The sequence below is a fragment of the Archocentrus centrarchus genome, chromosome 2 (genome assembly GCF_007364275.1).
Source record: "Archocentrus centrarchus isolate MPI-CPG fArcCen1 chromosome 2, fArcCen1, whole genome shotgun sequence".
Taxonomy (NCBI): Eukaryota; Metazoa; Chordata; class Actinopteri; order Cichliformes; family Cichlidae; genus Archocentrus; species Archocentrus centrarchus.
In genome coordinates this window covers 27,842,290-27,866,732 of record NC_044347.1, presented here as the reverse complement: position 1 = coordinate 27,866,732, position 24,443 = coordinate 27,842,290, and the positions used below count along the sequence as shown (strand labels likewise).

Below are 24,443 nucleotides of genomic sequence, written 5' to 3'. Positions count from 1 at the left end.
TGCATTTCTCAGGTACTGTGTCAGGTCTTTGTTGGGTTTTTTTTTCCCTATTGCTTCAAGACATGACTTTCAGATAATTTTCATCTGCTGTTGAGAGTTTTTAGGCCTCCTGTATCTTCTTTTGACCACTACGTGTCCAATTTCCTCAAAAATTTGAAAGGAAACATTATGTGCCAGCATAAACCACATTTTTGACTAATAGCTCTTTGGGAATCACCTTGTTGGTGAAAAAAATATTAATTTATGCCTGTCAAATTGTGTTATATTTGGCATTTTTTATAGATTTAACAAAAAAGGAAACAAATTGTTTTTATGTGCTCAACGTGCTTAAAAGTACAATTTAAAAATGACTCTCAGCTAAGTTGTCTATTATGTGAAGACAAAATACTGGTTGATTACTTGAGTTAGGTGGCTTTTTATGCTTGAATGATTCACAGGTCAGTGTGAAATGGCTTAAAAAAATTCCTCTGAATTCAGGTATAAGGACTGGACTGTGCAAGGGTGAAAAATGTCCAATGTCCAAAGAGAAACTTTGAGACCACTTTAAAGAATGACAACAAAGTCTGGGTCATAGAAAGCAAAATATGAGGGGTGGTTCAAAACATTTGCGCAGTGCCACACACGCACACACACAAACACACACACATATGAATAATGCATAGACATATAAGTAGGCAGCTGGAGACAATATTCTTGTTGTGCTCTGCAGCCTTGTCACCAGATCAAGTCCAAGATGGAGCTGGAGTTTTCTGGAGTTCAGGTTGAGACACTCAAACAGCTGAACTGAAGACTGTTAACAACAAGGACCCAGACAGGAAGAGCTGGGGCTAGTTGGTTATCAGTGACTAAACTTTAAAATGAAAACGGCAAGGGGGTTGTCCACTAGTGAATCGATCATGGATGTCATTGCTCTCTCGCAGGAGTGAAAATATGAAAATACTAAAATGAGTCACGAAAAATAATCAGGTGGTCTGTCCACATAAAGTCTATATGTGTGGAAACACTGCAGATCACTGGCCATTATACAGAAAAGTTATATAAGTATTATTTCTTGTTGTTTTAGCAAACTCCTAACAGTCATAAGAAATACTGTAAAATTACCCATGAAACAATTCCTCAAACATAAAACACACAAAAAAACACCAGATGAGCACAGAAAGATGATCCCTACTTATAAAGCTTATAAAACTATTAATCCTTATTTGAACCACAGTGCACCTTCACCAGTCCTTAAGTGTTATGCAAGGAGACTCTGAATACATATGCCATTGTTAGAGGTCAACACATGAACTCTCCCTGAACTAGCACAGCGGATATGAATCATTCAAACTCTCACTTTGGAGCTCGCTTTGTAATTCATCAAAACTATGCCACTTAACAAGTCACGAGCAGCATATGCACGCTACATCATCTTAAACATAGATGACCGAAACAGACCGCATCAATTACAGACACCTGCCACAACTGTCAGTGCTAACACTGGAAAATGTAAAGTAGCAGAATGAAGAGTGACATATATGATCAGTAAACTGAGCAGAAATGCAGAGATGACAAGAAGAGGAGGAGAGAAACCACATGCTTCACTGTCTTCACACTGGTCTTAAGGGAGCTGAGCTACATCCTTCTCGGGGTGCCCAATGCAGCAAAGGCTAATGAATATCCTTCCCTGCCATTCAGTGCCTGCATCATTTCAAAACTGGACTTCACAGCAGACGAACCCTTAACAGTTGACCCCCGCCCCACCCCCACCCCCCAGGGTTCTAAATGTGTGCACTTGGTGATTTGCTGCTGCAAAATGCTCCAGATAGAGCCGACTCAGAACTAAAAATTACACACTGTGTACCCAGAGTGATAGATGTTGTACAAGTCTCCCTTCACATAGTTTTTCCTCATCAGTAGGTCTTTCTTTTAGATAGCAGCACAAAATGAATTCAAACACTGTAACGCTAAATGTAGCTGCTGCATTTTTCTTTACAAATAATTTGCATATAAAGCTGTAAAAAGGATAAAAACACAGTGAAAGCATCAGTAGTGTGGCCAGTGTGAATTTTAGAGTTGGAGACTTTTACAGCAGCTTTGCGTCAAGTGCTGCATTTGCCACCTGAGCCCTGCAGCACTCACCATCCTTGCGGTGATAGGTGATCTCCACTTTGCGCTCCTCAGACCCCAGCAGCGCCTGGGCTACCTGGGCCACAGCGTGGCGGCTGGTGAACTGGCCGTGCAGGAAGTCACAAGTGCACGGCTTCTGCATAACATCCGGCCTGGAGAAGCCCGTCATCTCACAGAAGCCATCGTTACAGTAGATAATAGCACAGTTCTGCACCCGGGCATTGGCTATGATGAATTTTTTATCTGTGATGGGGTAGAGGAGAGATTGTGGGATTTAAAACTATTTACACATAAACATGAATATGAGCATGTCAAATGTTTTATTGCACTAAGACAGGTGGGTGCAGTGGTTTACATGAGATTATCCTGAATTACAGCCCTGAATGTGGGTACTTCACTGACTGAATAACAATATGAAACTTCACAAGCAGGTGGGATTGCTGTAGACTTGTTCAATAAATTGTTGTGAAGCTTAAATACTGCACAAGTTATGAAAACATATTTCAGGCATAACTGCAAATAATTTTTTAAAGTGTAATTAGAAAAATGTATATGGGATACAATCTTTAATTAATTATGTTAATCCTTTAATCCCTGTATCTCATATGCAGCATTTTAACTGCATTTCCTACTGTAACAGGAGGATATAAGAAGCACACCAGAACTAAACAAACCTTGTGTTTGATAACACAGTAATGTGAGGAAGGTCTCATAACGACTTCCATGGACTTCTGGCATTTACATCACAGGGAAATAACTGTATCTATATCCCAAACCTTGCCGGTGTATGAAAGAAGGCCTGTTTCTCACAGTAACTGTTCTCGGGTGCAGCGGGATAGACACAAAAGGCAATAATACAGCACAGCTCACCCACACGGCACCTGACACCCAGGAAATGTACTCACTTTGTCCTTCGAATTTCCGAATAATTATTCCCAAAAATGTGTTTTGTGGCGCAACATGACCCCTCCGGACAGGCATGGTTCCCCTTCCAAAAATAATGAGGATTTAAAAATAAAAATAAATCTTTGGCTGTTCAAGTAAGAGCAAACCGGTCCCCTCACAAATGCCTTCCGTAAAGTTATAGCGGGTGTCAACCGAAGCCAGAGGGGGATCCCCGTGTTCTTTGTCACCAGTCAGTCATCCTCGTAAAAAAAAGAAAAGGAAAAAAAAGAAAAGAAAAAACCCTCCCCCTCTGCTTTCCGGTTTTCTTACCGAACCCCCCGTGTTTCCCTTATTTCAACTCCGACGTGTCCTCCGTTGAGCGCATCGCAGAGGCTTCCCTGCGCTCCTCGCCAATGTGAAGCCAGAAAGAAAGAAAGAGTCGGCAAGCCGCAGTTTAAACATTTCACCGTCGCTCCTCGAAAGCACTGCGCGCTTTTTGTGTCGGTGAGTGAGAAGAAGGTGCGTGCGCGTGCGAGCAGGGGTCTATTGTTGTGAAAGGAAGACGGACGGTCTCTGAGGCCAATGGCTGAAAGGCGCAGCACCGACACTGCGAAGGGAGAACCCACAAGGATGCGCAGACAAAGCAGCAGACGTAGAGACATTGGAGGCAAGGCTGAGAAGTAACGGATTACTGTAACGTCTTAACACTGAGATTCGATGCAGTTTCACGAGTGGGCTTTAGTTAACAGCACAAACAGTGTGCTGTGAACAGCGTGTACTTTTAGCTAGCCTAAGGACAAATCATCAATATTTTTCAGTATTCAGTTTCCCTCCTTATCTGTTACACAGCTGGTAAATATGATGCAGGTTATGTGAGAGTAAGGTAGCTTAACTTTAGCTGCTGAAATTAAAACAACAAAAACAAACAAAAAGCCCATTTTTAGGTTCCGCTAAAAATTACTCATCTTGATTTGATTTCATGACGCAGAGCAATAGCAATAAAAGTCCACAAATTACGACATAAGGAGGCGTAAGGAAACAAGTTTTGTCTAGGAATAATTATTTCTTTGGGAATACCTGTGACTTTTTATGTCTCACGAACCCAGCAATGACTGTGGGTCGGTGAGGTCTGGACGTCAGGGCAACCAGTGCAGGTATATCTCATTGAAGGAGAGCGTTTGACCACAAGTGTCTTCCCCTTCCGCTTTTCTTTTTAACACACCGTTTGCACAAAATGGGACAAGGCTCCGCTGTCACGCCCTCGGCCAGGCGCTGGCCATGGTGCTGCCGCTGCTGCAGCATTTCACATTTCCACGCACTGTTGTTAACAGTAACTTTGTTGACTAAAAAGATTCTGTCTTTGTTGTTGGCGCTTAAGAAAATAGAATATAATGTATAAAAAATACCGAAATAAGAAAAAGAAAAAAAAACTCGGAAGAACTGAAGCTGTTATAGCTGCAAAGGGTGGACAGACATCATATTAAACCCTATGGATTGAGAATGGGATGCCACTCAAGTTCATGTGCCTGTGAAGGCAAATGAGCTAATACTTTTTGAAATAATACCATATATATATATATGGTCAAAAGTTTACATACACTGATCATGGGCATGAATGTCATGGTAATTTTGGGTTGTTAATAATTTCTGTGAACTGTTCTTTTTCCAGGGTGGAATAATTGTACAGCGTGCATCTTTAATGACTAAAAACAAGAATTGGATGCACAAGTTTGAATTTATTTCCGATTTTCTCTAATCTACACAGGGTCAAATGTATACATAAATCTCACTAATAGTTGGTTAAATGTCCCTTAGCAAGTTGCACCTTGACCAGACACTTTTGGTAGTTTCTAGTATATTTCTGGCTGGATATTTGACCATTCCTCTTGGTAGAAATGGTAGAGTTCATTTAAATTGGTTGACCTGGCTTTTAAGCGTAGTCCACATTTTCATTAGGGTTGAAGCCAGGCCTATGGAAACCCCGTTACAGAAGCTTAGTGGGCCATTTCTAAACAGCTGCAGATTCCAAGACCATCAGTTCAAACAATTATACTTTTAAGTACAAGTTATTCAGATGTCACCACTTTGCCAAGGTCTTCAAGAAGACCCAAACTGTGAACTATATTTAAAAGCCAGGAATAGGCACTGTTTTTGCACTGCACCACCTACTGATAAGAGCATTGGATCATGTAATAAACTGCAAGAACATGAGCTATTAGGATGCATTTTGCAGCAGGTGATTTGTACTGGAGGTCTTAAAATGCTCTAATTTCCTCTGAGTCTATTTCCTCACTTATTCCACTTATGTTCTCCATGCCTCTTACACTGTTCCACTCTGACATGCACAAGCAAGCAAGCACTCCCATATCCTAGCGGAACATCTGTCCTGCTCTCCGTCTGCCCCATTGAGAAAATGATTTGTAATCCAAAAGAGATGGTGGGGACGAGTGTTGCACAGACAGACTAATGTTTTTTGCAACCTATAGTGGAACTATATAGTGGAATCCATGTGAAGGCAGCCTCTGTTTAACACTTTTATACTTATGTGTTATTTGTTTCCCTGCAGTTTGTGGACACAAGAACCTATTGCAAAGGTTCTAGTAGCTGTGTCACAGTATTTATCTGTGCTAATCTGCATTTTGATGTCAACATCCAATTTGGCATCATAGTAAACACTAATATTTTGAGTCCATTAAAATAAGTTAATCCCCAACACAAATCTTTTAATTATTTTCTTCTCTCATTCCCCCACTCTTGCCTCACTCTGTATCTATCACAGCAAGGATGACTCACCCACTCACAGCACTGAAACACTGAAGGTTAGGTCTACCTATGAATCATATTCACATTTAAAGAAGTGACAGTGTTAATTGTATTCCAACTCATAAAATGTTCATTGAAAGCACATCTTTTAGTGAAAAAAACCCAATTTTTAAACTTGCATTAAATCTGAGGGTTATTATTCCTGTCTCCTCCTAGAGGATCTTCTTCTTTTGGCTTCTTCCTTTAGGGGTAGCCACAGTGCCTTCATCTGCCTTCATCTCAGCCTATCTCTAGTATCCTCCTCTGTCACACCAGCCCTCTTCATATCCTCCTTCACAACATCCATGAGTTTTGTCTGTGGTCTTCCTCTTTTCCTCTTTCCTGGCAGCTCCATTTTCAACAGTCTTTGTCCAATATATCTACTGTCCCTCCAAAACATTCAAACTGAGCTGTCCCTCTGATATACTCATTTTTAATCTTGCCCATCCTGGTCACTCCCCAGTGAAAATCATAACATTTTCAACTGATCCGCATGTTTCATTTGGCAAAGATTTTACTCTGGATCCCCTTCCTGATGCAGCCATTTCTCCCCATATATTTGGGCTTGGGACCGGCACTAGGAATACCCTGGCGTGTGCCCCACTCCATAGCTGGGTGCCTATTTCCTTCTAGAAGATTTTTGGCTTAAAAACACATTCTCCTAACCCTTAATTTTACATTTCATCATGTGTTTACTGGCAACACAATGTTGTGGTAAACACAATAAAATGTCCATAAACAACCTACATTTCAGCACAGTGGACAAAAACTCTGCAGGCTTAACCTTTAACTGTCCCACCTTTTTTCTTTTAGTTTCCTTTTCTTTAGGCACAATCACCAAAAAAGGCTTTTGGCAATGTTATTAGTATGGAATGTCACTTTGTTAGACCTCTGCTTTGGCCCATAGTTCATGGACTGCTATGATATTTTTTACAAAAACTCATAATACAGTTTACCTGTAGTGGAAAAGATTCTTGATTAATGACTCTGGTGGGCTGCTCACTTTTATTTTGACAGTAAATTAATGCATCTTACTAGATATACTTGCCTACTTCTCATTCATAGACTAGAACGTAATTTATAATTAACTTTACAGCAATGGATTTCTCACACTGATCATCAACTTAAGTGAAGCTGCTGCTTGACTACACATCACTCTTTGGACTGCTTGATTGATTCTCTGCTACATGTACCACAGACAGCATTAAGGGTTTTTTCAGCAGTCGAATCAGAGCTGCTATACTGGCTAAACCTGTTTCTATATTACCCCAAGTATAGTTTTGTGCTCGACTATTGTCCTATTGATACAACTATGTCTGTGACAGACTAATATCGGCCTTACTGTTCAACCCTTGTTTTTTTCATATGAGTGTTTTTCTACAATCTGAACATATCCTTTGACTAGAAATCACCCTGAACCAGCAATCAATGGATGAGGAGAAATAGTGATCTGATCAATATGCAGCTCTTTCTGTGTTTAAATCACAAGACAGTTTAAAACATGGAAATAGCCACTGAAATGTGAGTCACTGGTTCTGTATTCAGACATCCTTGCTGCTATGTTGGTTCGTGACCACCTTGGACCCACTGTTTACAAAGGAAAAATGTATATTCCACAGCAAGTTGCGAGTGGTTTCTGGAAGTTGTAGCAGTTACTATGATATCAACTGCTAAAGCTGGCTGGTGACTGGTCATTGACCTCCTGGTAACTGCCGGTTGCTTGGGAAAAGCGTGTATTCCCCGACCAGTTGGCAAATGGTTGCTGAATGTTGCTCACAGTCAGTAATGTGAAACTAGTTGCAAAGAATTGTAGGGTACTGCACTGAAAATCTTATGATTGCTTTGGTTGCCAGCTAGTTGCCACGGTCACTACTAGCTTGCAACTCGTCTTCAAAAACTTGCAAACTACTTGCCAAGTGGTAGTGAAACTGAAAAGTGCAATGCAAACCAGAAATGGAAACATTCACCTGCAAATTCAAAATTCGTTGTAGCAATAAGGCAGAATTTTTCTTTGAAGCCAGATGTTTAAGTTTCCCTACTGCTTGGAGAATGACTGGCAAATGTTTACAGACAAGTCAATGCCCTCCATGCAATTTACAACAATCTGCAAGCAACGAAAGCAATCACAAGGAGGTTTCTGGCACAATACCGTATCTGCAAACACTTTCACCAAGTGACAACCAAGAAATTCCACCAACCGCTCGCTAACTGATTGGGGAATACTCATCAACCAGTCTATGGATGTGTGAGACTAAGACCTTACATAGATAAAAGGGTGGACTGTTAGTTTATCAGCTAATGCTAGCAAGTTTGGGTGCAATGCTGAGACACACAGAGCAACTAATTAGTGCTAAGTAATGGAGTAATAACATGCAAGAAATTAACTCACCAAAACTGAAGCACAAACTTCTTGGATGGTCTGTACCACACAGCAAGCCATAATATTTGTCAGAGAGGCCATTAAAAATGCTCCAATAGGCATCAAAAGCACAGATACATTGAAAATGTCCAGTATAATGACTGGAAGTAGTGAATGAGAGGTTGCAGATTCCTGATGGGATCATGCCAATCGACAAAGTCACTCCCCTAATTCAGCTGTCCAGGTGGACAGATCTATCTATTCATATACACATCTAAAGATATATACAGACTGGAACTGTATGTCTTCATGGTTGTCTGGTTTCCCCATTTTAGTTATCTTGTCTCCCCATTCAGTTATGTATCACCTGTTCTATGCCTTTTACTCCCTGCCTGCTTGAGTATGGTCATTCACGTATATTGTGTTTATTGTAGTGTGCCTGCCTCACTGTGTTGTGCCAACTCTCCGTTTCTGTTTCCATGTCTACTTCCTGTTTTACTAATCCTCTTGAACTGCACCCCTGCTCAACCTCGCGTCCTGCATCCTCACTTATAATGTTTTTGGGTTTTTTTTACCAGCCTTGTGCTGCCGTCTTTTGTTTTGGTTCTGGCTGCCTGTTTTTGTCTTTGTTTTTGGTCTCGGAGCCAGCAACTGGTACACCAGTTGTAAACGAGCTATCAATTGCTTCACCATTTTCAGTAAACAAGTTTGCCTTTCTGTTCCTCTTTAATGTCACAAAGTATCAGGAAAATAATAGACAACAAATAGCAAAAATTAGTACGGAGGCCAGTTGCCAAGTTACAGCAGTTAATTTATATGTCTTTTATTTTATCCTTACAAACGCAATGCAACCTATCTTTCTTGAACAGACAGATGTTTTTTGTGGCTGACACCAAAAAAGGGACAACACTGGCATGACAAAATTAAAGTGTCCACCCAAGTGTCATGTTTCTGTCGCTGCTGATCAGAACTGGAGTTGAAAAATACCCAGAGAGAGAGTCATTCAGGGTTAAATATACAATCTGCTTGAAATGAATTTTTCTGTTCCTGTATTATAGCATTTGACACATCTTTCATTTGATGCACTATACTGCCAAAAGTATTCGCTTGTCTGCTTTCACACACATATGAACATCCCATTCTTAATCCAATGGGTTTAATATGATGTTGGCCCACCCTTTGCAGCTATTCAAATCCTCAACGTTTTCCTATCTATCTGTGCAAACATACAAACACACACAAAATAGAAATAGTAAACTAAAAAACTTTTCAAAAGACTGATTTTGGCAGGATTGGTAGATATTTTTAAGAAGTGACAAAAATACTGTTGTGCACCTTACTTGTTTTCATGTGCTTCTTGAATATCTCATAGAAGATGCTATTGGCAAGACAGAGTGTTTTTTTGGAGGGGTAGCCATAAATAGATAAAACTGTATTTACTTTCCATTTATCTGGAGCATCACTTATCTGTTTATGTCCTTTACGAGCCTGCCTCCTACCAGTTTATGAGTCATGGTAAGTGAAGGAAAGTTTTCCCTAAGATGATCTTAAAGGTAACAAATAATTAAATGGAAACAAAACCGGGATTTCAGAAGGGATATTTGTCTATGGTTATGAGTTCAGCTGTATTCCGGTAAGTGCTACCAAGTGATGGAAATGTAATCAGATGCTTTTGCTTCTTTGGACAAGTCGTATGTCAGAATGGAGTTTGTCCAGTGATTTTATGGCCACATTAATCTTTTCACTTATTGAAGTTTACAACTGTGCAATAGTAAAGCTTCAGCTAATATGTGGCAGCTGAAGCTTGGTTAGCTAATCATGTTGCTAATGGAAATGGACTGATATTTATATAGAGAGCTTTTCTGACTCAAATCACTTTACACTACAAGCTACATCTAACTCTACATATATCCAGTTTGCCTTTCTATACACTTTAAGCACTTTATCGACTTCTCATCCATTTTCAATTTAGAATCAGTAGCTAAACTATGGCGTATGTCTTCAGACTGTGGGAGGAAGCCAGATTATAACACGAGGAAACAATTGCAGGAACAGCATTAACTAACTAGCTGGCAACATACAATCAAGCCTAGAGCATGTTAGTGCTAATCTGTAGTAATCCTAGCCTGCTAGCTTTCTCACAGAAATGTCAATAATTTAACTGATTGAAGTACAGGGTTAAAGGTTTTCCATGAAAATGAGTTCGCTAACTGTTAGCAAGCATACTAAAGGGTCCCAAACAGACGTGATGTGACAACCAAAGACCACAGAATTTCAGTAACATTCAGTGATTTAAAGCGACAATAACCGTTTTCAGTATGGGTTCTGAGTTAAACTTTTCTCAGCTTTGAGGTGAGTGATTAAAATGAGAAATGAGAGCAAGGGATGCTGTTAATTGACACATCATGAGGTTTTAGAAAAACAAGAGGGTTACCTATGCAATTGAACCCTGAAATGCCCACTAGCTGTCATGATCCTGGGTGCCACTTACCAGTTCCTCATCCCTCTTGCAGTCTACACCTCAGTCCAGGAAGAACTCGCAGCAGCAACGGGATGATTTGATTTCCATGACCTGCGGCCTTACTCAAGAGGAATCATTTGCCTGGTTCCTAGAATTTACTGTCTCCGCTCCCATCAGCTCTTCCACCTCCACGCCGCCGTTCAGCTCATCGGAGGCTCCACTGCCTGATTTGACTGGAGAGATTGCCTCTGTTGTTAGTAATTGTTGTGTGGGTAGCATTAAAGACTGTGAGTTTTGTGTCTGAGCCCACTGACAATAAAACTGTGATCTGTGATCGCCAAGTGCTTGCTCATAGGGGTTGTTTTGATTATTGGGTTTTCACTGTAGTTAATGTATGGTCTTTACCTTACAATATAAACTGCCTTGAGGTGACTGTTGTGATTTGGTGCTATATGAATAAAATTTAACTGAATTGATCTGTTTCTGAACTCACTGCTGACAGTATAGCTGTAACTGCTGTTTCTGATCTGGTCAAGAACTGTGAATCCTGTTTCTATCCTAGCCAATGTAAGAGACTTTGCTAATTGTGTTATTGTCAGCCTGCAGCGCCACTGTTAATGGTGTATCTGTGCCTTCATCTCAAGAAACTGTTCATGTATTATTCAGTCTGACCTGCCAAAAACTGACTATTGTATTGTTCAGCATACAAAAGCAGAGACTGTTCATGTTTGGAGGCCTACTCCCACAAAGACTGCTAATGCTTCACAGCATGCTCCTCCAATAACAGCTGTTGCTTCATCTGAGGCCTCCCCTTGTCTGAGCACACTGAACTAAACCTGTTTCTTAGGTGGGGGTGTCTAGGCCCCAGTCTGTCCCCACGCCCATTCCTGTTCCCAGAGTGGGGGTGGCTGGAGCCTTGCTGGTCCCTGCACCCGTTTCTGTTACCTGGGCTGGGGTGTAAGAGCTTAGTCTGTCCCTTAACCCGTACCTTTTCCTAGGGTGAAGACAGTTAGGCCCCAGCTTTTGCCCTGGCAGTGTGCAGCATGCCCTAACAAGCTGCCCAAGTCATCAAAGGTGATGGCTGTGTGCCCTTCTGAGCAGCCTGAGCTTTCCAAGTCTTCAGAGTCACCTGAGTCTGCTGAGCTGCCCCTGTTATCTGAGCAACCTGCACATCATGAGTCAGTGGAACTGGCTGTGAGCCCTGCACAACTGGAAGTGGGGCCCCAGCCAAAGTCTACTTTTTCACTTGTGCCTGCTTACGCCAGGCCTCTCTAGCCTGTTTATGGCTTGGTCAGCCTAAAGACTATTGATGGGTCCCATTCCAGCTGATCCCAAGCCAGAGGGTCCCACTCCACTTGAACCAGAGAGTCTGGAGCCATAGCCAGAGTGTCCCGTTCCACCTAAGCCAAAGGTCCCCAAGCTGCCAGCGTCCAAACCTGAGCATGAGATCCCCGAGTCACCTGAGGGTTTTATACCACCTGAGTGTCCAGAGTCCATGCCTGAGTCCTGAGGATCCTACACTGTCTGAGCCAGAGGTGTCTCGTCACCTCTCGTAATGTTGGCATCTAGCCAAGCCATCAGAGGTGTCCTGTTGCCTCCACTGATGCCAGCCTCTAGTAGGTCTCCTTTGTTGCCACCCCCCAGAAGAACATCACCGCTGTTGGCCACCTGCCAAGCCACCCAAGGGGCTTCTTTGGTCTCATCGTTGGTCTCCCGCCACCTGAGGTGTCCTGTTGCCACCCCCAATATTGACCTCCTGCCTAGTTCCCCAAGGGTCTCCATTGCTGTGGTCAGCTACCTGAACTGCTTGGTCTCTGTGACTGGCCACGCAGTCAGACTCCAGAGCTTTTTTGTCTTCAAAGCTGTTCACCTGGCCAGCCTCGAAAGTTTGGTCCTCGCTACTGGCCTCAGCCCCTGAGACATGTTATGTGGCCTGGGGAGCCTCTGGAACTGTTTCTAATTTCCCATATTGCCCCAAGGTCAGGCAGACTCTTGTGTTTAGTTATTTCTTATTTTATTTTGGTCTCTGGTCTCTTGTGCACTGTGTTCAATTTTGCTTCCTCTGTCTTGTTTTTTCCAGATTAGTTTCAGCTGTATTTAAGCCGTGAGTTTTCCTCTGTTCTTTGTTGTATCCTCCCTCGTGGTTGTGTGTCCATCTCTTCTATGTTTCCATTTTATTCCTGCCCAGCTCTGTGTATGCTGTCCACCATCAAACAGCTCCCATCCACTTTATGTGACACCAGATTGAATGGTTAGGGCCTACAAGGGGTTTATTTTCCATCTTTTGTGTGTCTAAGAAAGCTGACATGGGTTAATTATATGGACCACAAAGAAATTGGCAGTAATTTCCCCTGGTGGTTGTAAAGGATCTCTATTACTACGAGATGTTTTTTCAAACCTGAGCCCATAAGCTCTATCTGCTGTAGCTTGTTCAGCAGTTATTAAATTTACCCAGAGCATCCTAATCCACTCAGCGTATGAACATTTATATATAAACTATGTGACTGTACTTTATTTGGATCCCTTTATTGGATATCATTGCACAACAAGAACATATTTTTGTCCCTACACAATTACATTTTTCTCTTTCTTTCAGCAGCTCCATTTAGGGGTTACCACAGCTGATCATCTGCCTCCATCTCACCTGATCTCTTGAAACCTATTCTGTCCCCTCAGCCCTCTGTGTGTCCTCCTTCTCTACATCCATGAGTTTTTTGTGGTATTCCTCTTTTTTCCTCTTACCTGGCGGCTCCATATTCAGGATTTTTTGCCCAATATATCCACTGTTCCTCGCCTACACAAGAAGAAGAGAATTAGATTTTAAGAAAACAAAAAATGTGATGCACATGCATTAACAAGAATATCTGCTCCCTGAAGCATCAAACAGAAGCTGAAACAAAATACAAACGTTCATAAAATATATTTGGGGAAAAATGACCAATAATGCTATTTTATAATAATTTTTCTACAGAAATCTTTTATGGCTCTATGATACATCATAGGGTCAGATTAATTAAATTGAAAATAATTGAAAATGAATAAATAAGTTTGATTGATGAAATAGTGAATGCAAATGAATATAATGAATAATATAACTCACATGAATGAGTGATGTATTATTATTCCAACCGTGTGAAAACTAAGCTGGCCTGTACACACTGATGTTTTGAGATAAATGCTAAACTTGGAATGCTAACATGCATTGACGATGGCAATAGTAATGCTGATCTTTAATATTTAATTTGAAAATAGTAAATTGACTGCTACTGTACTTATATAGCGCTTTTCTACTCTGAGCACTCAAAGCACTTTTTACTACAAGCCTCATTCGCCCAATCATACAGGTGCTTTTCTCTATACCTAACCACCATTCACACATTCCACTGGATGCATTGGGGGCAACTCGGTATCTTGCCCAAGGATGCTTCAACATGCAGACTGGAGTAGCCAGGGATCAAACCACTGATCTTCTGATTGGTAGAGGACCCACTTTACCTCCTGAGCCACAGCTGCTCCACCCTAGGAGTGTGACTGAACCAAATATAATCCAGAAGTTGTCAGGACATCTGATATATATAATGCTGCACAAGAAAAGCTGGCCATAGATGGACTGAGAATCCCAGCTGTGCACAGAAACAGCATATGAGTATTTATCTAGCTGCATTGTTATTAAACTACAATAATTTAAAGAACGAACACCGTATGGCATCTTCAAGTTAAAAATTGACAGAAAGTAAACAAATATAGATAAACAAAATCTGTTTCTTTTTTCATGTTAATCTGGAAAAGAACATAAAGTGATGATGGAATCATGAAATTTTTAGTTATTATTCTTTATGGACAATGAATCTGATATATAATTCAATTAATACATGCTATCATTAAGTGAAATGTTAGGGGACAAAGTTATTAGGGTTGATTCTAACACTGAACATTGGAAAACAGAACCAAATTCACATAGATGCAAGAGTTATGTCAATATCAGCCTTATACTGCCGGAAAGGATTTAGGCTAACTGTAAGGCTTTATGATCAAGGGGGCAAAAATGTCTGGTCCTATCTGTGTTTTTCTCTGTGATTAAATGCCTTTTTCTCTGTGTTAATCATGCATCAAAATGTAGCCTCCTTGCTGCTGCTGCCACCGCCACCGGAGCTCAAGCCTGACTATCATCTCAGTTGGCCCATTCATTTGTAGCTTAATCTGTTCAGTATGTGAAGCAATTTAGATCGGGCAGCAAGGCCTTGGCCCCTAATCCAGGGATCACTCCAGGGCAAATGGCTGCCTGGGTCCAGGAATTACCCTATCTCTCTCTATTCTCTTGTGGTTTACTTCTGCCTGTTCTTGTTTTTGCAGGAAAAGACATGGGGACAGTCAAAAAAATCCAAGGCAAATTAATTCAAACAAATTAAAGCAGGATAGGAAAGCACATGACAGTAAGGTCGAGCTGATGAAGAGGATCTTTTTGTTTTTGCCATGATCACCCATCCACCTTCTGTGCCAGACTTTTTCCACAGCTGGCCCCTACCACCGATAAATGTCTCACCTTTCTTCATCTACTGTCTTGCTATCATTTGGTAACTGTGCAGTCCACCTCAGAGGTTCATGGGAAATACGTGCTTAGGACACAGTGTGAGCATTACAGCGATAACCCACATATCACTTCAAGATACTGCCGGCAGCTCTCTATAAACCCAGTTTTGTCTTCTGTCAGTGTCGCCATCATAACTAAATGCCTGTGACTGCACAGCTCATCGCCAAAGAGAGGTGTCATCCCAGAGATTTATCACCCTGCACATGACCCAGTCCCCTTGCTAGTCCACTTGAGGTTCCAAAGTGGACTGAATGACTCAGGGTTGTGTGTATATATCCATTTGTGAGTGTAATGGTGTGGCTGTCCTTGTAAGAACACATTTGAGTTGTGGACAATTGGAGGCAGGCAATTTTTGTAAAAAGAGGTGATTTTGTTGTGCTCTGACTTCACTTTGTGGTGTGATTGCCTTCTTAACCTGTCTGATATCCCTGGGGCATGCTCTCAGAGTACAGACACCACATTTTAGATGTCAGTCATTTTGCTTTCCACCCATAAAACCAATAAAACAAACAATACTACTGCCTTTGCTTGAAAAAAATATTCTTCTGTTTGTTTTGTGTTGTTTGAGGAAAAATCTTTTTTCCGTATAAAGCATCATGTTAGCAAAATAAAAACCAGTGTAGTAAAGGAAATACAAAGGAGGTAAGATTATGTAATTCTAGGAGCTTTATAATATTTAGCTTTAGTAGTGCTGATTCCTCTAAACTGCAAACCATTAAATGACCACAGAATAACTGATTCACCACAACAATAAGCCCCACTTAGTGAACCTCAGACTTTTTATCTAGAAACCCCAGCAGGTTACTTTTCAAAACAACTTAAATATATAAAGCTCTACTGGATGGACATTAACACAAACCCCAAGCCAGGTCTCAGATCAGCTTCTTGCACCAGTTCTTACAACCACACTCATGAGCTCAGGAGTCTCCTTGCTGCTTTTAGAATTACTTTGCCCTTCAATGATTCCTGCCAAGAGTTCTCAGTGAAATTCTTTGTAATTTGTAAAATTCAAACTGAGGATGCAAGCTTTGATGTAGTCTTGTCCTTACACACAGCTTGATGTATAAACACTCACATTCATCCTACATACACTGATGGGTGTAATTAAATGAAGCAGTGACTGCTGTTGCAAAGGGTGACAACTGCATCTATTTGAGAGCAGCTGGATATTTTCCAGCTGCAGAATCACGAGTCACATTAGTCATCTTTCTGGCAACAAATGAGTTAGTATTTAAATCTGAGAAATTATACTGGAACAAAGACACATAAAAATATCACCCACTTGACAGTAAAACTACTTTGGGAAACATTCATTTTAAAACATAGCACACTTTCAACAAAAATTAATAAGAATAGAGTCAGAAATATGAAATTATACAGCAATTTTACCCTGGTTCCAGTTTGTTCTCAGCATTGAGAACAAGATTAGTTCTTTCCCGCCTTGAAACTGTTTATCTTAAAAATTAGATGTATGAAAGCATTGCATTATAGACAGATTAATAATATTCAGCTGTCTACTATTTGTGACTGTGTCTAGGAAAACAAACTGAAGATCATTTTTCAGCTCAGTACAATGCATATGACACAGGATAGACAAGATTAGACCAGCAGCATGATGTTTTGCACACAATGTTGACAGAACAAACAGAGGCTGAGGTATTTTTAGACCTTGCTTACCTGCTAAATGACTTCTCTTGGTAATCCCTTGTATTTCTCTGATAATTTGAAGGAAGCAAAGAGGATTGTTCAAATTTACTCATGTCATGCTGCTTGTAGAATGTGGCTACATTGCTTACACACTGTTGATTTGTTGATTCTAGCTCATGACCCCTTCAAATGACCCAATGGCTAATTCATTTCATTGCATAATTATTTATACACCATTCAAAAATTTTAAAGAAACACTTTGAAAACACATCATATCTCAGTGGGAAAAACATGCTGATATCTATACTGATATTGACTGTGTAATGTGTTAGGAACAAAAGTATGCCATGTCGTTTGATGGAAATGAAAATAATTAATTTACTGAGGGCTTAATTCAAAGACATCCTGAAAATGAAAGTAAAAAAAAAATGATGTGGCAGGCTAGTCCATTTTGCCATAATGTCACTGCAGCAACTCAAAACGGTATTCAGAAGTTTCATGGCCCCCACATACTTATATGCATGGCTGACAAAGTCCTGGCATGCTCCTAATGAGACAGTGGATTGTGTCCTGGGGGATCTCCTCCCAGGTCTGGACCAGAGCATCACTGAACTCCCGGACAGTCTGAGGTGCAACGTTCTTGATGGACCAAAATACAACATCCCAGAGGTGTTTTACTGGATACAGGTCTGGCAAGTATGGGGGCCATTAAGTGGTATCACTTCCTTTATCCTTCAGGAACTGCCTGCATACTCTCACCACATGAGGCTGGGCATTGCCATTCACCAGGACACACTGCATTAGCACAGGGTCTGACAGTGGGTCAGTGGATTTCATCTCAATGCCTAATATCAGTCAGGGTACCATTGCCTAGCTTGTAGAAGGCTGTGTGTCCCTCCATGGATATGCCATATCGCCTTATACTACCAGGACTGATTGACCCCACAAGGTCGTGAATAATAGGCCCCATCTTATCTTAAATACCTGATAGTACCATATCACCCCAATAGAGCACTTTACTGTCAGACTAGTGGGTTGCTTGTGGTTCATACGATATTTAAAAGTAAAATGCGAGGTAGAACCTTTCAGGCCCCTCTTCTTGGAACCCACTCCCAGTTTGGATTCAGGAGACAGACACCCTCTCTATTTTTAAGACTAGGCTTGATCAGATTTTTTTTTTTTTCTCTTCAGCTCTCAGCGGAGATGGTCGCACTTTTCTTCTCTCCCCAGCCCTTCCTTTTCCCCCTGCTTTGCTGCTTTAGAGCCCCTCTTCACACAACTTCTGAACTGGAATTTATAATTATGGATGTTGTCAGCTGGTCTCTCAATGCCATTGTTTTGATCAGATTTTCACCATGAGGAGATTGGGGGAAGGAGAACCCTATTCCCTCTTATCAATTGACATTCCAGCTGGCTACGTTATGGATTCCTGTGTGGTGTGGAAGATGACGTGCCTGGCCGAATTGTCAATGGAATACACACACATTTGGCTTATTGACACTGGGATTTCTCCGAATTGGACCGGGAGACACCTGGCTTGTCGTTGCAATTCAGGAAGTCTAGGCAGCTGTCTGGCCTTGGTAAGGCTGCTTGGGACGGGAACGTGGGAAGGGTACAGACTCAACTCAGACTCAGTATATCTGGAGCTGATTCAGAGGGGTAAGATCTTGGAGATGTATGTATCTGTTTCTGCACGGCGAAGGAACGAACCAAGAAGATTCGGATGAATTGGATTTTTTTTCGCCACAGAGAGGTGCCAGTAAGACTGAAGGCTGTCAACAAATTAATCAGTACAGTCTGTACCAAAACAAGTCGTAGAATCAGGAATTTGGCTCCCTGACGTTCTTGGACTGCCGCTTATCAAATTGTCTCCGGGATTTGGGTTTGTAAACAGATGCTCTACACCCCCGCTGTCCTGTCTTCTTCTGACCTGTGTTGGACTGATCTCCCTGACCTAGCTGCTGATGAACTCTACATCTTATCAGAACTGTTAGCTGAGGAGGGAGTTTGAGTCAGCCCCACAGTAGCACGACCCCCCTTCTCGCCTCCGTTGGCTCCCCTTTCCATCCCTCCCCACCCTACTGCTCCCATGCTATATGTTTCTGCTCTATCACAGAGGTTTTTGTAACCTGTGTATGTGTGAATGTATACAAAGTATGAAATGATTTTTTCCCTCACTCATCCCTATATGTTTTCACTATTGTTTCTGTCTTTTTAATGGCAGTGCCTCCAGAAGGGGGGCAGCATGTCCACAGTTCACCTATCTCCCCATGTTTGTTTGTTTGTCTTCTTGGATGGGTGTTCTGTTAACTGTAATTCCCCATTGTGGGATCAATAAGTATCATCATCATCATCATCATCATCATCATCATCATCATCATCAGATGACCCTGAACCATCCCTTAGTTACATTGTAATAGCCCTATGCTGCTGTTTCCATGATGCACTGAGTTTCTTCTTCACTCACCCTTTTCACGCTATGTGTTTACACCCCACTCTGCATTTAATCATTAGTTATTATTAATCTCTGGCTCTCTTCCACAGCATGTCTTTGTCCTGTCTCCCTCCCCTCAGCCACAACCTGTCACAGCAGATACTGCCCCTCCTGAGCCTGATTCTGCAGGAGGTTCTTCCTGTTAAAGGGCGTTTTTCCTTCCCATTGTCGCCAAGTGCTTACTCTGTTTTGACTGATGGGTTTTTCTCTGAAAAATGAATTGCCCATCCTGCCACAGAGACTGGTAAATACAAGCAAATCAAACCTTGAAGAACAATTAAAGAAACAAATAGATAACTGGAACTAAAATTAACAGTTTGATTTGACTGCTGAATGCAGTTTGGGGGGTCTGTGAAATATATGGCTAGCAAGACTGTCAATATCATCTTCATCATTTGATACTGACAACACGCGAATGTGTGTGTGTTGCACACACTAAGGTGCATGGTTTATTTATTTTAAAATCTTATTACTGTGATCTGCTGTGTGTGAAGCTGTTAAGCTTCTTAACATGTAGTCATATGCAGTCCTGCTGAAGGAATTATTTTTATTAGTATTAATATTAGCTGGAAATGTTGGATTTACTGAGTTGTTAAGTATTATTTATTATTATTAAAGTAATTATTAAGCAGGATTTTATTGTTAGCACTAGATTATTGGTATACCTGCTTGTGTGTGTGTGTGTGTGTGTGTATTTGTATGTTATATATGTATGTCTATGTATGTAGTATATATATCTGTATCATATCTGTTTTGTCTGTGTGTCGAGTGTATGTAGCTCTCTACTCTGAGTGTATACCGTGTGTCTGTAGGTATGTTCTGCTCTGCGTATGTCTCTGTGTATATATCTATCTCTTCTTATTATGCCGTTATTGTGCTCTATGTGCCATAAATTGCCTCTCGGGGATGAATAACGTTTTTTTGAATTGAATTGAAGTGAATTGAATTTTTTCGGTCTGGAATTTGAATATTCTGTAAATGTGTCTGTGCACCTTTGTCTGCTTTTGTCATTGTCACTGTATAAGGGTTCAGATGGCCTAACCATTAGAGGTTATCCCTCTGGAGACTCCTGTGTGATGACTCCATCCCTCCTGTTCATTACCACACTGCTGTCAAAACCTCTGGCAGCACTTCAGCTGCCTGAAGCCACCCCACCTCCTCCATTCCTTCTTTCACCTCCAGTCTGACTCTCACTTGCTCTCATTCCCTGCCAACTCCAGCCGGTCTGAGGGATCGGGAGGTAGGGTTGCCGTGACAACTTGTCCTATCCTATGGCTGGATTTATCATCCACAGATTGTTGTTCCTCATCACCTCAAACTATGTGGAATGCACACACAAAATAGACACATATCTATATCTGCCATTTCTGGAAAATCTTTCCTTCTGCATTCCATGATTTCTCTTTTTTGTGTTTTCTTTTCCTCTTCCTTTCTCTCTTCATCTGTCACTATATGGCTCCCTGAGGCTGCAAGAGTCAGATGAAATAAGCTTCAATAAATTTCTGTTTAAGTGGAACAGGTATGCCTGTCAGACTTTCCATCATGATTCTTGCAGTGGCAAGACATTATTGGCTAGCAAGGATCCTCCAGGGAAGAATCAACATCTTCAGCTTTTCAGGGAGGACGAGAAGGGTTGTTACAGCATGTGAGGGGCATGTGGACAGCATACAAATGCACAGGCAGGCAAATGTACACGCAAATAAAGCTCCTATTGACATATATTACAGGCAGATAAGAGTTTTAGACGTCTCAGGGAGAGAGCTGCTCGCAAGCAGAAACAATGGTTCGGCAATCGTTAAATCTCAGGATGCTAAAAAAAAAACAAAAAACAGGGCAAATAAACCTTTGATCTTATGACAGTAGGGTTTTTATGTAATTAATCCGCAAATCACTGTGAAATAGTTGTATAAAATCTTAGGACATCATTGCTATCCATGAAGTATTTTTACCCATTTGAACTCAACACTAAAAATGTCAGCCTCAAGGTGATCATAAGATTATCCTCTTAGCTGAAATTAACAAACCTTTTTGGCCACTGGTGCATCTCATGGAGAAGGTCCAGAGGTTTGTCAGTGCTCTAATGCTTCATCCATCAGGGGATTTTAAATGCCTGTACCAAATTTATGGAAATTCTTCCACTTTCCTGTTGAGATATGTCACTGAAAAACAACGCACCATGCTGGCCTAAAATGAAAAGTCAAGGTTCACCAAAGTCACAAGGTTTCACCTTGTGGGGATCAAGAATGTTTGCGTAAAACTTGAGTAATTTAATAGATGTTTAAATATGAACATTTCATGTCAATCCATTCAGGTTGTGCTGAGATACTGCAATCAGACCATTAGCAGAAAAAAAAAACCAAACCAAAAAGGAATTATTATTATTAAAGGAATATATTAATCTCTGTGCTTTATTTGCCATTCAGGTTTGATACTGCTCTTCAAAACTGGTTCATCCTGATCCCCAGACCATGGCTGGCAGATGTTCAAAGAAAATATGACTCTTGCTGATGAACAGTGAGAAGTTGCCAGCTGATGTTATTCAATTACACATGACTACATTTTACTACAGTGAATGGCTTTCAGAGGACACACAGTGTATTAAAGCAGTGTGATCGCCACATCACTTTGGATTAGACATGACAGGACTGCAAGTGTACTGCGCTGCTGTCAGCTCTATCAATTTTACCACCACACACTTTGGGAGTCAACACACTGCTCCCCACAGTCTAAGCTAAAACAGACAAATTTGTGTTTGTTTTTCAGCTGACATGCCAATTCACCAGGGGTCTAAAAAGGCCCGAAATCTGGTAAGAGTTTCCTTTGCATTGCCCAAACTCTCTGTGCCATACCAATTACACACAAGCATCACAGACACACACACCCTCAATCACTGACTCTGCCTAATATCTCTCACACAATCCATTAAAAAAAGATGTTAAACAAGGTGAAGTTGCCCAGTGATCAGTCTCTGCCTAATTGATCTTTGGATAATGACACTGACTGATGATTACAAAAACTCTTACAGTATGTCAATAAGCTAATGTATCAACTGAGGGATTGCGCTGCTGAATATTTAGCAGGACAATAAAGCTACCTGTCAGCTAGTTGACAGTACAAAGGGCTAAAAATAGAATATAGCTTTAATCATTCGGGATAGTTTAAAGTATGGCCAATGAGGTCTCATTAAAATGTAAAAAACAACAACAAAAAACAGGGACTGTGTTACCAAAATAATTGGGTGAGGTAGAATGGGAACCTGTCCTTCAGCTAAATCACTTGGTATCAAATTCTGCGTCCACACTGCTTAAATGGCTCAAGCTCAACATAGAAAGCCAGCATGAACCAGACTTCCTAATATGGGGAAATTAAGAAATAAAATATGTAGGGCTTACTTCCTAACACTTTCTTTAAGACAACATCTTTATTGAAAAATTAATAATTTAAACCTGAAAAAAAATGCCTCTATAGTATAACTCCTCCTGTAGTGCAGTGTGAGCCTTATGCCATAAAAAAGGGAAGAAATATTCTACAAGATATCAGATAAATGCCAGACGTGAATACAGAGAATTGTGTTTTCTGTAAGTTACAATATGTATCAATGCACTTTTCCCCATATTTATTTTCTGGTTTCCACTTGTAACTATAAGCACATCAAATCTACATTGTAGTTTGTTAAAATGATCAAAGCCAAAAGCAATCAATCATTGCCATGCCACGTTAGCCCAGGACTAAAGCATTAGTAAACTAGAAAGTTTTTTCAGCCCGCAGTTAAAATGGTTATTCAAAACACACTCCTAATTGCTATTTTATAGGCCTTTTAACCTTTGCTATTTAGTATGAAGGTCTGTGAATATTGTTGGTAACACTTGGTCGGATGTTTTCTTCATTTGCCTAATTTCTAATTAAATGAAACAATTATTCTCGCTGCCAAAAACATTCCTGCTTAGTAATTTTTGGTTTGTTAGTTTGTTTTTTCACATTATCCTTCCAGTACAACAATATAATGTCTGATTTTTGAAGGGAACACTGTGAAATGGTCTCATTAAAAAATAAAAAAGAAGATAAAAAAACAAGTAATGACACATTCACAACAGGTCTTAAATTCACTTGAGTTGTTATGATAGAATTAGAATCAACTAATTAGAGCTGTCAGCAGCTGATGGTCTGGAGCCATAAGTGCACCTCACTTAGACACAGTGTAAAAGGAGCCTACGCTTCTGCTGCTGTCTATTGAGGGCAAGAGAAACTATAGAAGTGTCCTATAAACAGTGATGAGTACAGGCCCAACAGGATTCAGTTTCTCCTATAAGGCACCTCCAAAAGCAGCTGACCTCATTCTACACAGTCTAAGTTATGTAGAGGTTAGAAGGCGTAACATCAGAGAGATGAAGTGCAGTGTCCATATGAAGCAGAACTCTTTTCAACTATACAGCGTGTGTGTGTGTGTGTGTGTGTGTGTGTGTGTGTGTCTCATTTAATAAAAAAAAAAAAACTGTTAAGTCTCTATCGCCCTCTTTTGGCAATGTTATTTAAACACACATCAAAGGAATGGAACATAAGGTAATAACGCACAGAGACAATAAAAGTGCCAACAACTGCCCTCATTGTTGCACTGCATTACAAACATGCATGAATCTATCATGGAAATCACTGCACGGTTCAGGGACACTTTCAGAAATAATCGTCCGCTAAGACATTTTGATTTGATTCCTTTGTATTTATTTGGCAAGCAAATCACAACAAACAATATGCCTCAAGGTGCTTTCTAATGTAAGGGTAAAGACCCTAACAATAATTAACGCTCATCATGTATAGAAACACTGTCATCTTCTCATGGGTCAAAGCTCATTTAAAATGAACTGGAGGGAAAGCAGAAACTATTCTGTGGTCAGACAGAACAAAATCTGAAATTACTCTTGGAAAACATGGATGTCCCTTTCTGAAGAGTAAACAGGAGGAGGCCCATCCCACTTCTTATCAGCACTCAGTACAAAAGTCTGCCATTTTAATTCTATGGCGGTTGCATTAGTGCCTATGGAATTTGAAGCTTGCACATCTGAATGGCATCAACACTGCTGAAAGCTATATACAAGTT

At 40.7% G+C, this 24,443-nt stretch overlaps 1 protein-coding gene across 1 annotated transcript in view; it reads right to left on the bottom strand.

The window, feature by feature from the left end:
- LOC115791894 (potassium voltage-gated channel subfamily H member 7-like) overlaps positions 1-3,090 on the bottom strand; it is a 98,051-nt gene extending 94,961 nt beyond the window's left edge. Inside the window, exons 1-2 of the mRNA XM_030746191.1 lie at positions 3,015-3,090; positions 2,122-2,352 (exon numbers count right to left, since the gene is read on the bottom strand). Of these exons, the coding sequence (XP_030602051.1) occupies positions 2,122-2,352; positions 3,015-3,090 (307 nt within the window). The remainder of the gene's footprint in view (positions 1-2,121; positions 2,353-3,014) is intronic.
- Between the last annotated feature and the right edge of the window lie 21,353 nt (positions 3,091-24,443).